At 41.2% G+C, this 15,642-nt stretch overlaps 2 protein-coding genes across 2 annotated transcripts; one reads left to right on the forward strand and one right to left on the reverse strand.

Annotated features, from left to right (window-relative positions):
- The first annotated feature begins 2,388 nt into the window (after positions 1 to 2,388).
- On the forward strand, positions 2,389 to 10,253 carry tnfaip8l2b (tumor necrosis factor, alpha-induced protein 8-like 2b). Its single transcript, XM_083919082.1, has 3 exons — positions 2,389 to 2,681; positions 6,927 to 7,250; positions 9,070 to 10,253. The coding sequence occupies exons 2-3, from the start codon at positions 6,933 to 6,935 to the stop codon at positions 9,310 to 9,312; spliced, it is 561 nt and encodes a 186-aa protein (XP_083775208.1). The 5' UTR covers positions 2,389 to 2,681; positions 6,927 to 6,932; the 3' UTR covers positions 9,313 to 10,253.
- Positions 10,254 to 10,438: 185 nt separating this feature from the next.
- On the reverse strand, positions 10,439 to 14,951 carry lysmd1 (LysM, putative peptidoglycan-binding, domain containing 1). The gene is made up of 3 exons (XM_083919080.1): positions 14,414 to 14,951; positions 12,900 to 13,216; positions 10,439 to 12,489 (listed from the first exon to the last, which is right to left on the reverse strand). Exons 1-3 carry the CDS (start codon positions 14,591 to 14,593, stop codon positions 12,303 to 12,305), a joined length of 684 nt encoding a protein of 227 aa, XP_083775206.1. The 5' UTR covers positions 14,594 to 14,951; the 3' UTR covers positions 10,439 to 12,302.
- Positions 14,952 to 15,642: the final 691 nt, after the last annotated feature.

Below are 15,642 nucleotides of genomic sequence, written 5' to 3' on the forward strand. Positions count from 1 at the left end.
CAGAGTGGAAAGACAAGCAGGGGCGCAGAAAGCACCTGAGCTCACCAAGTCCTGCATCCAATTCAGGCTCTGAATGTTCAGGCACAATTCCCTGAACTCTGTGGTTATGAGGTCAGTTATTCCCATCTTAGTCATCTGGTGGTAACACGCTGCCATTATGTGAGTGACTGTATGCGTGTGTGTGTAACTGGAGGCTCGAAGGTCAATGGGATCTTTTAATGAAAGATAAGTGACATAATTGAAGTTGCTCTTATTATCTCATAACCAAAAGAGGCAATCGTGTAAGCTGTGTACAGCACAAAGGTGAGACAGGTAAGAGCTCACTTCAGGTCGAGTGCGATCCACACTACGCTCACTTATACTCACAAACACATGCAGATATTCAGCTGAGCGCTCCCTGCTGATGTTTCCTTGTGAGATGTCATTACATGATAAAGAGGAAGCCATCAGGAAACCGCTTAAGCGCTACTTCCTGTCTGTTGCCACGGCGACAGACCTCATTCTGCAGTTGCAAAGTTTACCGTGACTTTAATTTCTTGCAGAAGGACTAAGTGGGAGGCAAAACAAAGAGGCAGGTGTGTTTCGGGTCCACACTGCACACACTGGTGGGCCGGTATCCTGTCCAGGCACTCCTTAGTCCAGCTGGGTCCCGGCGTCACCTTTAACCCCCCCACATCTGACAACAATTAACATTTTGCGAGAGTTTATTGGACGGGTTCTTTTTGAATGGCCTGAGCTTCAGCCAACAGCCCTTGAGCACAGCTGCTTGCTATTCAGATAAACCTACGGATAAACACACAGCTTCAGAATCAGTGGACACTTCCGGGTTTCTAAATGAATCGTTTAATTCATGACTTCAGAGACATGTTTGCTGTCGTTGCCAAGACCGACTGCTCGGTTGTGAACAATACCGGGCTCAATACTGGTTACTCTTGATAATATAGATATTACCCTCATCTGTCGGCCTATTTATCCGTATTTCACTCGCTCAAATAACTCTGAAAGGTTGATAAGTGTATAGTTTTATGGCAGCCAGCTCAAACAAAGCTTCATTCATAACACTGACATTGGCCCTCCGATTTTATTAGTCTATGCTGTAACGACAATGAACCTCACTACTCTAGGGGGATTAGCCTACTTTATGTAGTGTATTTTATCAGGGACAAAGTGCACTAGTGTAAATCATCAATGTGACACACTTAGTGGCTGGTTTTATCTGCAGCTGGGTCAAGTTGAAGTCGAGTGTTTGTCATTTTGTTTCAACTGTAAAAAGCACAATTAAAATAGAATAAAATATACTTTCACGCACAATATTAACAGTTAAAAGATACATAAAAGGCTGACAGTTAACTATCCGTAGTACAGACAACAACAAAAAATAAGATAAGGCATTCATGAATATGAGTCACGATGACGTATGATTTATTGTCTTTCAATGATCAATATCATGAGAACAATTATATCGAGGGACATCGTCTTAATTGACAATAACAAGCACATTTACGCAAATGTTTCAGAAAACGTTCCCTGAAATTTCTGAGGTTTTGGTTTCATAATCGAACTATACAAATTTAAGTCATTTGGGCGACACTTTACGCTGTGATCCTTGCAGGTTATGTTCATTTTGCGCTAAAGTTCTTAATAAAATGAGAAAATACTTTTAATTTGTCAAGTATTTCACTCAAACAGGACTTTAGCCATGTGAGTTTTACCATGTGGTTATTTCATATAGACTATTTATTTGACCTATATTGGGAAAGAAGATTTTGAATGTATAGCCTAGAAACTAATCACAACTGTTCTGTATTAAAACAACCAAAAAGACAACTAAATTAAATGTTACCAGCAGATATAAGCGGCAGATGATCAATAGACCTGAGAGATACTGATGCAGGGAGCAGGATGAATGTCCGAAAACGTTTTATGCAAAGTTTCACAGGCTGGTAAAAGTCTTTACTTTTAGTGCAGTCAGCGAGCTGTGACTGTGTGCGTGTGTCAGACTGAGACACACTCCTGGCTACTCATTGTTTTGATTCTACCTTGAATAGGAGACACATGGGGAGGGACGTGGTGCTCAGCCGCACTGACAGGAGCTGCATTCCAGCGAAGGTGAACACAAAAACAGGGGTTAAGCCACTCCTCTTTCTGGCTGCATCCCTGGATTATTGCTAAATTCTTTCTGGGGTTTTCACTTGTCAGAACAAGCAGAGGCACAACGTCAGCAATACAGTGAAGAGCTGGGGGAGAGAGAGAGAGACAGACCGAATCAGAGAGGGTGCCAAGGTGTGACGAGTGAGGGCAAGAGAGGGATTCAGCGGTTCTGGAGAGTTTGAATTTCAGAGGGAAACACAAGATAGGCTAGAGAGAGAGAGAGAGAGAGAGTGAGCGAGTGAGAGAGAGCGAGACATACACACACATACACTGAGGGGTGTGTCATAGCAATTTAGTTCCTCAAGGAAGTACAACTCTACATTATCTTAAGACAGGGTGGCAGCAGTGACAGAAGCGCTGCAGGAGGGCAGTCTTTTTTTTACAGGCTTTGGTTCTGCTTGTGGTGAGGATGAAGAGATCTCATTAAATCAAGCGGCCTGCGCTGTCAACCTGAGACACAGACAGAGCAGAGGGAGAGCTATCTGACACAGACCAGGAGGGAGGGGGACCCAGCACACACACACACACAGGTAAGAGAACATCTGTGTGTTCATGTGACAGACAAAAAATTAAATCCTCTGGGCCCAGATTAAGGTTATGTTCTCCTTTTTTTTTTGGTTCTTGGAAACATTAAGAGTATTCCTTGCTGGCACCCAGACTAGAGTAGATGATTGGAACAAATTGTATGCCTTCTCGCCACTTCCCCATCTTGAGCGCGGGCTGGGAGATATGTACGTACACTCACATTCATGCTGGAACAAGTACACTGACATGCACTGATGTTTGCACATGCTGGGAAGTTGCTCAACTCACATCTGGAGGCAGTGGACTTTCCCTCGTTCACTGGCCTGCTTTGCTTTGAAGTTAAGTCAGATTATGGACAGTGAAGAGGTGCGGTGTAACTCATAACGTAGTGTAGATATGAGCGGCAGTTACAAGCTGTGGGCCTCTGCTGATGACTCTACCCAGTTTAGCCAACTGCTGTTTCGCTTCCCGTTTGAGGCACTGTAGATGGGTGGCTGGGTTGAGCAACGACAATTCAGAGTAGTTGTGCAATGTTGAAAGAGAAACTGCAATATGTGCTTGAGGATTTCAAAATGCTTTCTTGTCCATGACTAAAAAGTACATAAAACGTAAGATTTGTCAAATGAAGAATGAAACCAGTAAACTAAGTATGAAACCAACCTAAATCTTATACGTTTGCATACAGAAATCAATCCTGACGTAAGAGAACATCACAGTTAAGTTTCATCTGAACCTTCAGCCATGTTGCCCCCACAGCTGGAGTAGCGTTTCATCCTGGTAGAATACTCTGTGCACAGAAAGCTGCTGTCTAAGGACAGAAATCCTGCAGTTTTACTGTTACCGTTCCTTTGATTCATCACCATGGAGAGAATAAAAGTCTCTACCAGGTCAATACAACTGCCCCTTGTAGCTCGGTGATAACCTTTCAACAATAGCCTCCTTGTTTTCATTTGATTGAGGGGTATGGCTTTTCTGTGTTGTTTTTTCTGGAACATTCTCATTGTTCAATCTGATCAAAGGCTGTGGGCAGCTAAAAGGGACCTAAACCCCACCTGTCGCCAGCTACAACTACTCAACCTCGGGCGGAAAGTCAGCGTGGATGTCTGTCTGTGAAGCTCGCAGTAACGGGGCCCTGCTGCACTCTAACAACAGTATGAGGCGCATTTTGATCGGCTGAGTCAAAAGGGGATTCATGAATCCCCCCCATAAGCCCCGTGAGAGCATTTATCTTCATACCTACACACACACACAAACCCTTGCTGGCAAGGACATAAGCACACAAGTACAAACACACACACACACAAAATCCCATCTTTTATAGTTGCAAAAACAACCGGAAACCACTTTTACTCCAAAATGCACTTCCACATCCACAAGTTCATACATGCATGCAAACAGCGAGCCTCAATGCTGGAGTCATCTCAGGAATGCTAAATATTTACCTCTGGATGGCTCCACCAATGAGCACTCTCTCTTTGACTGCCCATTAACTAAACCTTTAAGGATTCCTCACCGCCCGGCTGCTACAGTAACTCTGACACCAAGTACGGCCATCTCGGCTATGACTGTCCCACCTCTACTCTGTTATTTTTCATTTTTCTCATCTGACAGAATCTGATCTCACGCGGTACACAGGTGCTTGACAAATCCAGCAGGCATTTCGGAGGGAAACAAACACTTGAACATGTAATGCAGTCACTCTCTGGTAGATGTCAACGACGAACCAATGTTTAAAAGCCCTCTTCAATCCTTCTGTACCAGAAAATTGATGCTCAACGTTGAAAGCATTCTCGACGTGACTGACTGAACTTTACGGAAAAGTGGTTTCATGGCAATGTGTTGCTGTAACGGAAATTTCGAAGGCTCTCCAAACAAAAAGCCTCAACCTTCTGATAGATCTGCAGAAAAACAAACAATGTAGAAGCACAAAAAAGGTCAAGCAGGGAGCAGTCTCCTGCTGAGGAGTTACATTTCCCTATGTAGAATAATGGCTGCTGACTACACACTGTGAATGTCCCTCAAATCCCTGTAGTCTTTTTAGCAAATAACTGAGATTAAAGCATGAATCAGAAATAGCTATCACGCTGCTCCACTTCCATTATCACCGTTAAGGGAAATTAATCTAATGAATGTGCTTTAATTCCCCACAGGGAACCCGAAGCATTTGTAACAAAGCGAGCTCTTAGAAATGTGACACTCGTTCAAAATGAATGGCTGTGCATGTAAAATGGAACCTAGCGTGATATCCTATAAAAGTGACTGTTTGCTTATTATGGATGATGCTGCTGGAATTGGGGTGCACATCAGGGACGGGCAGAGTCACAGCGAGCTCTGCTTATTTGCATGATATGATCGTTAATGCGGCGGGATCACGTTTTCGTTTATTAGTGAGCCACAGAGTCGTTTGCTCACAGTGCTGACTGTGCATCACTGGAGTCGGACGCCGAGAATATCACCATTTGAATAACGCTGTCTAATAAGCATTAGCAGGCATGACAGAAACACATTAAAGCACCCCTCAAGCCGCCATTTAACTGACAGATCGTGAACAATATGTTGTCGCTAATACACAGGGTGTTTCAATAACAGAGTAGCTGTTTTGGATTTTTTTTACCCAAAGGCAGACCAGTAATTAAGGTAGCCTTTGGGTTCGGGGTGCTCACTTTCTGTTCCTGCCCTGCCACTGATGCAATCTGGGAAACGCAGGCATGGACCTGCCTCAGCTATGCAGCCTCCTTGCTCCTCTCATATACTTGTCCACACAGGCCAGAAGTGTGGTTTAGTGCGGAAAATTACACTGAAAGATGCTCACTAGCTGTTTCAACACTCCGGGTCTATAATGTAAATGTTTGAATTCAAGAACAAATGACACAGGAAGTGAGAGAGGATACACAGAAGTGACACTGATGCATGCAACTGATATGAGGTGTGTCATTCGATTCTGTACTCATCTCAAATTCTTACAATACAAAAAAATAAGACTTGGGGGTTTGGAGTTGGGAGTTTGGGGGATTGGAGATATAACTAGGACTTATAAAATGAACACATTTGCTTCAATTGTACGTTATTATTCTCTGACCCTTTCATTATTTGTTATTTCCCTGATGTGAGACTTTAACCCTATTTAGCTTGCTAAGTCTTTGTACCCTTCTTTAATAAGAAGATCAGCTAAATAAAATGCAAATGTAGTTTCCCTCTGTGAATGATCCACTCAGAATCTGCGTGCTTTCATGTTAGAGATTAGAGGGGAAATTAAACTTAATTAAAAAGGAATTAATTCAAACTGTGTTGACAATCAAAGATAAACAGTGGATTTTGTAGTTGTGTCATAGCGTGCAGGATGCATGCTGATGACCTCCCGCAGGGTTCTCTGTGATGGATGCTAGGTGTGGTTTAAGTCTCAGTGGAGAAATTAAAAGACCCTGTGGAGCCTCTTCCATGGTACTTTTCCCTTTTGGCATTGTATCTGTATGTCGGGTACAAAACAAACAAACTGGAACTAACACTACATAAAAAGCTGTGTTTCAAATTTGACATGATACACAGTATTTTCAGTGTTTGTTATTCAGCACTGTGTGGATCATTTACTTTTATTTTTATGAATGGCCAAATATTTGAGTTTGAACTGTTAATCTAGTCACTGAAATGTACTTTAATGATGTGTGGGGTGGCAGTCTGAAGGTTAGAAAGGCAAAGTAACGACTGGAGGGTCGACGATTAAAATCCACCAGATCATCTGGGAAATTTGGATGAGAGGTGAACATATGCTGCCCTCCCCAGCCTCCGTAACAACAAACAGTTGGCCCATGAACACGACACTTAACCTCCAACCACTCCACTAGAGCGGCTGCATTGTTTGCCAGGGAAAGACTGAGCTTGTGCCGAGCAGCAACTAGACGTGAAAATGTTTTTCCTCTTCTTTAAAGGCCGTGTCTGTAAATATCTGTATCATTTTTGTTAGAGTGGGTACTCTTAGGTTTAGCACTTCCATTTGTGATCACATAATGGAGAAACACAGTTTTGGGTGAAACGCAACCGTCTCATACCCACCAGTGAGCTCAATCAGAAAAAGATGGACTTAAACAGGGTTCAGTTTTGTTGCTTCTGAGATTGGGGGTTTGAAGTGCCAGTCCTAAGGTAGCTACATGCTAGCATGTTGGAAGCTACCAATTAGCAACAATCACTGCTGCAAGTTTGATCACCAAAGTGTCTCTGGATACAATTTCAAAATAGGTTTTTCCTTCTTTCAGGCAACCATGGACGCCTTCAGCTCCAAGGACATGGCCTTGAGGGCACAGAAGAAGATCCTCAGCTCCATGGCCACCAAAAGCTCTGTCCAAATGTTCATTGACGACACCACCAGCGAGATCCTGGATGAACTGTACCGCGTCTCCAAAGAATACTCGGGTAACAAAACTGAGGCCCAGAAGGTGATCAAAGACCTGGTGAAGATTGCCGTGAAGATTGGCGTGCTCTTCAGGAACAACCGTTTTAGCACGGAGGAGCTGGGAGTGGCCACGGATTTTAAGAAGAAGCTGCACCAGGGGGCCATGACGGCTATCAGCTTCTATGAGGTAGGTTTTCACATATTCACTTTCTAATGTACAGGATAAATGCAGGCTATGTAAGTGAGCCATGAATTACACATATGTTTGTAATTTTGCAAATCAAGAGTCAGTCGTAAAACTGTTAAAGTATAAAACTGAGACAGAACAAAGTTACAAAGTCTTCACACCCAGAAGTCACACAGGTGATGTCTCTCTGAAGCTACGCACACATCAGGTAACATAATGTTGATAATGTTATGTGTATGGAACATAGTTAAAGTGAAATTCTGGCATAAAATCGTTCAAGGTTTTTTTTCTTCGGCAAATACACTCATCAAATAAGCCATCAAGACAACTTTTTTTGTGTGACGACTATTGAAGGAGAAATCCCAGACAGTTATATATTCATTTATTTCGCTAACAGTTCGACTGTGGCTAACACTTATTAGCTCGGGGCCGCACGGTGCAGCCATTAAATCGTCTTTTTTGAAGCATGATAAGAGTCCCTTCACAGAAAACAAACCACCAACAACGTAGTTAGTGAAACAGGAGTTTATTAAAAAAGTGTATTGAAAGACTTACTTACTGGCCCCTGTACCAGCTCCTCTCATAGTAAAGTCCATTCAGGTAGATTAACAAAGTCAATCCAAAAGGAAGGAGCCCATTGGTGCTTTGTTTTCTGTGTAGGGACTCTTCTGATGCTACTGCAGAGGTTTGGTGTTATTTTAAGCAGTATTAGTGGTTAAAAAAGCTGTTTTAATGTCTTCACCGTGATGCCCCGAGCTAATCAGTGTTAGCTTATTTGATAATCGTATTTGCCGAAAGACCCTGGGATAATTTTACGAATTTCACTTTAAGTTATCTAGATACTGTAGCAAGCAAAGTGACTAAAGAGTAGTTCACTGGAGGTTTCACACAAAACTAAATGGTACTTCAATAACCTCCAATTGGGGTGACTGTGGCTCAGTGGCAGAATGGGGAGAGGTTGGCGGTTCGATCCCCACCTCCCCCGGTCCACATGTCAAAGTGTACTTGGGCAAGACACTGAACCCCGAATTGCTCCCCGTGCTGTGCATGGGTGTGTAAATGTGGTGTGAATGGTTACATTAGATGGTATGTAGATGTCCACTGCCATCAGTGTAAATGTCTGTGTGAATGGGTGAATGTGACAAACACTGTGCAAGCACCTTGAGTAGTCAGAAGACTAGAAAGGCGCTACATAAGTACACATCCATTTACCAACTTTCATGACATTTTCAACAAACATTGTGTAATTCATGGCACAATTCAAACAAGATCAAACAATGATTTGTCTCCCACCTTTGATACGGTTTCTGAAACAAGATCCCATGGGGGATACTAGGAGGAGGTTTGTTCTTGTTCAGGGAGAAAACATCCAAGTTTTTGAACGTTAACAACCCATATATAGTCTTTCTATTCTGCATTCAAGAGCCAACGTGTCTTCTATGTGGCTCAGAATTGTTAGGAACTATTTGGTTATATTTAAGTCGAACTCAGTTTGTTTAAATTTAACTTGTTTCCATTTCTGCTTTCATAACATGACAGAACATGAATAGGTTTGTACCACACTCTTAGATTAAAATGCCTACGACAAGAAAGGTTGTCATCACAAGATGGAAACAAAACCTGATTTTACCTCAAATACAAAAGAATCACTTTCATTTAAATGTGCAGATGTCCTGCTAAAATACCTGATTAATTCAGAATACAGCTCTGTTTGCTAATATATCCTCCAACTTCTGGATTATGTTTTTGTCAAATATAGATATTAAGAAGTGAGTTCTTGACAGTAAACAAATATTCTGACATTTCCCGAATGGTGCAGGTGGATTTCACCTTCGACAAAGCAGTGATGGCAGAACTTCTAACCAGCTGCAGGGATCTGCTGCTGAAGCTGGTCAACACCCACCTCACCGCCAAATCCCACGGTCGCATCAACCACGTCTTCAACCATTTCTCTGACCCCGAGCTCCTGAGCAAACTGTACGAGCCCAGCAGTCCTTTCCGACCCCACCTCGCCAAGATCTGCAAAGGACTAGACAAACTTATGGAGGACGGGACAATATGACATCGAAACAATACAATGTCAGACACTGGGAGATCAAACAGGCGGACTCACCTAAGACTCAGACACTGCTGGACAAAATCGGTCTTTCTGCTGCTGAGGACTGGCGACGTAAGAAAGGTCATTTGAGAACAAAACTGCTGCCACATCGTTCTCAAAGAACATGTGGGATAACAAATAAAGTCGGTTGTCTTACTCCTCAACCTTTTAATGTTTAGAGGTGATACTGTATAATTGTGATATATCGTTGTCTATTCAGACAAGGTTCACAGAAACCATATCCTCTGTTTTAGATTATGAAATGTCATCCACTGTTATTTGAGACTCTGAAATGTTTCATTCAGAACTACTGATGTTGTGCATTCTGGAGAGGAGGAATTAAAACCGCTGCAAAGATGTATAGAGAGAACAGACGGGGATCAATGCCACTGTAATGCAGCACTGCCATCTGGTGGTCAAGGCCATGCTCCAGCAACTCAATGTACTGTATTTACTGAAGCGTCCGGAAGACAATGCAGCCAATAATAAAGCAAATAACCCCACAGTGCACGATTACTTACACCAACACTTTGCAGCTGGTCTCAGCTTCAAAACATGTTGAGAACAACAAAAAGAGCGACTCTTAAGTGGTGTTGACTGTGCCAGCTTGAATGTTAATCCGATAATTCATGTTTTTCTGAAGCTGGATCACAGAAAAGGCTGCGATTAAGACGAGTGTTATTCTTCGGTTTTACATGACAAAGGCATTGAAAATCAACAGACGAGAGAAATCAAGACCAAGAGAGATAAACGCTCCACCTTGTAGAATAAGGTGCTAAGATAGTTTCTTCTTTGTGTCAGCAACCATCCAGAGAAACGTCAGTTAGATTATTAAGTTACAGGAAGTGGTTTTGACAGATCAAGTTCTTATGAGGGTCGATCGTGTTTGGAGTAAGAACTGGACACAAACATGGGATCACAACCTTTTTTTATTCTAAAATGAACTATAGAAAACAAATGAAAGATAAATATATGCAAATAAATAAAAATTACTGTCAAAACACACTTTAAAAGACGTCTCTTTTTAAATTTTGGGCACATTAGAGTTTAATTTCTTTAGCAGTGACAAAGGGATCAATCTACGAGCGACTCTGTGCTTTAAATATTACAGTGATTCAGACTTTGCCCAAATGCTTTAAACAGAAACCGTGGCCATTTTGCATTATCGTCTGTGAGGTAGCGTTACACACAAACCACTTGTTCAGTTGACGATACGACAGGTCATATGACTAAACGAACCCGTGACTGCGGACTCTCATTTGTAACATTTCACGGTCTAGTTTCCTGCTTGTGAAAGGCCAGACTCAGCTATGGGCCATATAGAGTATTTCATAATCTACAGTATGTCTCAACAACAAAAATACAAATGCATGTGCAATGTTCCTTTAAAAAACTGTTACATAACTATAGGCCTTATCCCCCAAACATTTGATGAAGACATTTCTTCACACAACCCATAAAGAGTCTAACATTCACTTGTCTCGCATTGTCAGTTCATTCACCGATGCTGGAGTTTGATCTGGATATAGAGACTTATCGTTCTGGGATAGGAGAAAAACACTGTCCTGCTTGTTTGTATGTATCTGAACCAATCACAGCGGGCTTCCTCCCGGCACTGCACATCCAGTAAACCAGAGTAAACATTCACAAACATCCTCTTTGAGTTTGTTCTTCGGTAAGAACAGACTTACGCAAACTCTTCAAGAGCACATTTACACACAGAGCTCACGTTTGTACAAAGCAATTGCTCATTGCATTTTCCACAATTCTACAGTTGTGTAAGATTTAAATTAGAATATATTTATCATTTGTAATATTTTTTTAAATAACTAAAGGGTTCGTACACACTTTCAAGGTCCATTTCAAGCTTTTACAGCAGCCTACAGCCGTGGTAAATTACAAATCTCTACGATTACATATTGAAAATGATTATTTCGCTTTCTTCCCATTAAAATCACGTAAAAAGAGATGGCATTATGTTATAAACAACTAAAATTGTTTTGTAATAACAGACAGTTAATAAGTTAAATGTTATTTTATTCTAAAAAAAACAACAATAAACTGCAAATTCCCAGCTGGGGATCAATAAAGTATTTCTATTCTATTCTTCTATAGCTTTTTGTTGTGAAAGAAATACAATTTCAAGCACTTTATCCAAAATTCAGGTACTTTTCAAACCTTGAAAACAGAACAAATTCATTTAAAAGCATTTACGAGGATTTCAAGCACCTGTACGAACCCTATGACTATTTTCATTATTTTACAAAACCTTACGGTCCATTAAAATTAATAAACACTACACATCAGTTCAAGTCACATTGAGTATGTTAATAGGGAAGTGGGCCTTGTTCTGCACTAATTTATATCTGCAAGTGAATTAATATCTGCCAGATGTTGCAGATCTGCATCGTCTAGGACCAAATAGATCCATTTGCAGAGTGAGATGCTGCTTAATATGGCCGCTTGTTTGACATCCACCTCCTGCAGCAGTAACTCAATCAGTATGGTGCTTCGTCCTCTTAAGACGTTTCCATTTGGACATTCTTGACATAGTTTGCCCAACTTTTCTTATCTTTACTTTGTGTGCACACCGCCCCGCAGTCTCATGTCCTTTTATTTGGATTGGTGGGGCGTTTACCTATGCTAATTGGGCTCAACTGGCACATGCGTTGAATACAAGAGGACAATGGGAGTCATCATACCGAGAACACAAACTGTTCTGTGGTTTGCGTCTTGAATCAGACAGACTTTTGTAAGGAACAAATTTAAGAGAAAAACATTGGTGGATGAAGCCCAAAGCCTACAGTGTATGAGATGGCAATATAAAAAGTCCAGATGGCTGGAGCACTGTTCCTTTATCTGCGATGCTCTATTATCATGGAGGTCAAACCCCGCCATGTGGCTTTCCGGGAAAGTTTATATAATGATCAGAGTGACACAGCAGGAACGACATGTCAGAGCTGGAAGATCTCATCTTCCCTGTCTCTCAGTTTCTTGGTGAGTTTGGTGATAGTTAGGGGCACTGCCAGATGTGATGCCTGCTGTTGCTGCATTTTGGAAGATAACATGACACTCTGCGACCTTGTAAGCGGCCGCCAGTCTGATTTCCTGATGGTGCAAGCTGCTTCTAGGGCGGCAACCCTGTGGAGAATGAACAGATAAGATAGAGTAAGCCTGGAGACGAATATGATTCACACTATCAGCCTGGATTCATCTACAGCAGGTAAAATATCAAAACAGGTTTCCTATAAACTACATTCATTGACAGGTTTATTTTCAGTGGTAACATTTGGTGACAAAAAGTAAGTGGTTGATAAGAATGGGAAGGCCAGGGTAATGGAAGGTCGTGGTTGTAAAGTATTTGACTGGGACCACAACCAGCAACAACTGGTTGGTCTGCAGTGACATACATACATATATATATACACAAACAAATGACGGCATGCTATAATTGAAATATAATAACACTTGGAATGTCAAACAATGTAAAATTTTCACTTGTAAGTCAATAAAGGATTATCTTATCTTCCACCGCAGCCATGTAGCCGTACCTTTTCTCTGCGTCCTGACATCCTTTGACAGCAGCCTGCTTGGACTGACTTATCAAGTCATCCAACCTTTTCAAAAAATCCACTGGAGTAAGGTCTGACGCCCTTTCTTTGCCATCACGCTTCCCCTCGGATGAGCTCCCCGTGTGCCCATTTTGAGCTGAAGCACAGCCAGCATTGTCTCCTTCGCCGTCCTCTTCAACCAAATCATCGCCGTTGGTACAGTGGTCCAAGTCTGACAGCACAGGGATCGACAAGGACTTCTTCAGGAATATGGAGTCATTTGTGTACAGCCTGTTTGCTCTTTTGATTTGCTCCATCTGCAAGAGAAGATTACCTCGTCAGTACGTTGTAAACTCATAACATTATATTTAAAGGATTTATTATGTTAAACCAAATGTTGCAAAAAGCTATATTCCACATGGAGGCATAATATCCCTATACACGTTCAACATCTGCTCATAATTCATTGCTTAACCCTTCTGTTACCCTCAAATTCTACTAACACGGCTTATCCTTGGGATCACTTCGACCCTAGCAATTTAAACATCCAAAAAAATGATCAGAATCAAAGTTCTTAGTCAAGTTTTTATGTCAGGTACTCTATGGGTACTTGTTGACTTCCTAGATCGCATTTTAAATGAAACACAGCACCAAACACCACCTTATACGTCCAGAATACCTATAACGTGACTTGAGAGTGTACAGAAACATTGTTTAATTATCTTACCGATACACCTAAAATTGGATCGAGGGATATTTGTTTGTGTGTTTTAAAGTAAGTGTATTATTTGTAAGTACTATTTTGTGTTATTTGTAATATTTGGAACGAAAGCAATGTCCAAAATCAAGGACAGTAGCGTGAACAGGGTCAATTCAATGAAAAATATAATCATGTCAGTTTTAGGTTTTCCCAGTTTTCCTTATAAAATTAGGAAAAGTCATTGCATATGAAGCAAAAACCACAGATGTCCACCATGTTTTTAGAGATGTTAAACGTTGAATTGGGTCGAATTGAGCCCAAGGATAACAGGAGGGTTAAGGCAGTTAAGGGTTTTCAATGTTTTTAGGCCAAGGACCCCTCAGCTGAAAGAGAGACAAAGCAGGGACCCCCGACTACAAACATTGTATTAAACTGGGTCTAACACCTGGGGTTGTCTAAAGCCTATACACACAGCTTTTTATGCTAAGCTATTACAATGATCATTAACATATTCACATATTTAAACATAAGTTAAAGTTAAACATTTGGGAGGCCCATTGAACCCTTCAGCTCCATTGTACAGGTGCATGGCCTTGGCTACCTTGCCTATAAGCCGGTAAGCCTATAATCAAGGCTGTGTGCATGCATTTATTTCTTCCCACAAAAATGTCTTTGCTATTAATAAGTTGCATTAGTGTAAATGTATATTTTCAGAGATATTTTGAAGGGAAAAAACCCTGTTGAAGATCTCTGACATAAGGAATAATAAATAAATATGGCTGACTAAAGAGTTTCAGGAGAAGGTAATACTTACAGACACCCCATATTTCAGGGCCAGGCCTTGAAGCGTTTCTCCCGGCTGAATGTTGTGTTCAATGCGTCTCTGGCGCACCGGAGAGAGCGGGGACCGGACCAGACTGCCGTAAGATCTCGTTCGGCTGCCGCGGAGCAGGCCGTTCCCCCCGGCCGGCAAAGGCGCTCGCTCCCCGGACATGTTCGTGTACGACTTGGCTAACGTTGAGTTGGCAACCGGGCAAACTGTGGTTACCAGCAAACTTCCATGTCGTTCACATTATTAATGAGAGTTTAATTGGCTTACGTACACGACGTAAACAAACTTAGCAGCTTAGTTAGCCTGCTGCGGTATCAACTTATCCTAGCTAGCGTCAATTCACACTCGTTGTCGGGTGTCAAACTGGTGTCAAACTACGACTTTTCTGGCTAAAGTTACCTGTCAAACCTCTGCCCCGGCTGCTGACAATGACTAACTTGACATTAAGTTTCACCTACCAGTGGTTCATCTCAAACAAACACCTCAAAAGTGTCAGAGAAAGTTGTTTATGGTTTCACGCCTCCTGTCGTCAGCTGTCTGCCGCCTCAAGTTGCCATGGCTGCCGACTTCAGACTGGTCCCATGAGTCGTCACATGCGCTGCGTTCAAAACAGTCGGAAAAACCGAAACTAATGAGACCTTGAAAAATCCATTTACCGAGCAGCAACAGGAGTTTTCTTACTTATTTTACTGCTCTCTGAGTGTTAGACATAAGTTATTATTTAAATAAACGTTATTTGTACAGCACCGTTTATACATGAAATGCATCCCAAAGTGCTTTACAAGATCAGAATCTGATACAGAAATACTTTAATAATCTCAGGGGAAATTGTTTTCGTTGCTAAACTCCAGCTTTACAAACATATTTAATAACAACAATATTATACAGATAACATATATTTGTATTGAACTGTATATATAAACAGTATATATATACTGTGTATATAATATCAATTATACAGATATATATACAGATCAAAAGTACTGTAATAATGTCGTAAGTACACACATGCATATGGAATAGATTATCATATATTGATATGAATATGGTATATAGTACGATTGAATATGGAATAACTATATTGATATAATATATTGAACAATATTGATATCATATAAAGTATGATTGTGTGATACTGATATCAATATAGAATAGATTGATTGTGATATTGATATTAATATAAAGAATGATTGTGTGATATTAATAGGATA

This window comes from Echiichthys vipera, assembly GCF_963691815.1.
Source record: "Echiichthys vipera genome assembly, chromosome: 8".
Lineage (NCBI taxonomy): Eukaryota > Metazoa > Chordata > Actinopteri > Perciformes > Trachinidae > Echiichthys > Echiichthys vipera.

What these genes read in the sequence shown, in the direction of transcription:
- tnfaip8l2b (XM_083919082.1), top strand. Translation starts at nt 6,933, where the DNA reads ATGGACGCCTTCAGCTCCAAGGACATGGCCTTGAGGGCACAGAAGAAG. An exon ending in CGGCTATCAGCTTCTATGAG is followed by an intron (nt 7,251 to 9,069) that starts GTAGGTTTTCAC and finishes CGAATGGTGCAG; the next exon opens with GTGGATTTCACCTTCGACAA.
- lysmd1 (XM_083919080.1), bottom strand. Translation starts at nt 14,593, where the DNA reads ATGTCCGGGGAGCGAGCGCCTTTGCCGGCCGGGGGGAACGGCCTGCTC. An exon ending in CCCTGAAATATGGGGTGTCT is followed by an intron (nt 13,217 to 14,413) that starts GTAAGTATTACC and finishes CTTCTCTTGCAG; the next exon opens with ATGGAGCAAATCAAAAGAGC. An exon ending in TGTCAGGACGCAGAGAAAAG is followed by an intron (nt 12,490 to 12,899) that starts GTACGGCTACAT and finishes CATTCTCCACAG; the next exon opens with GGTTGCCGCCCTAGAAGCAG.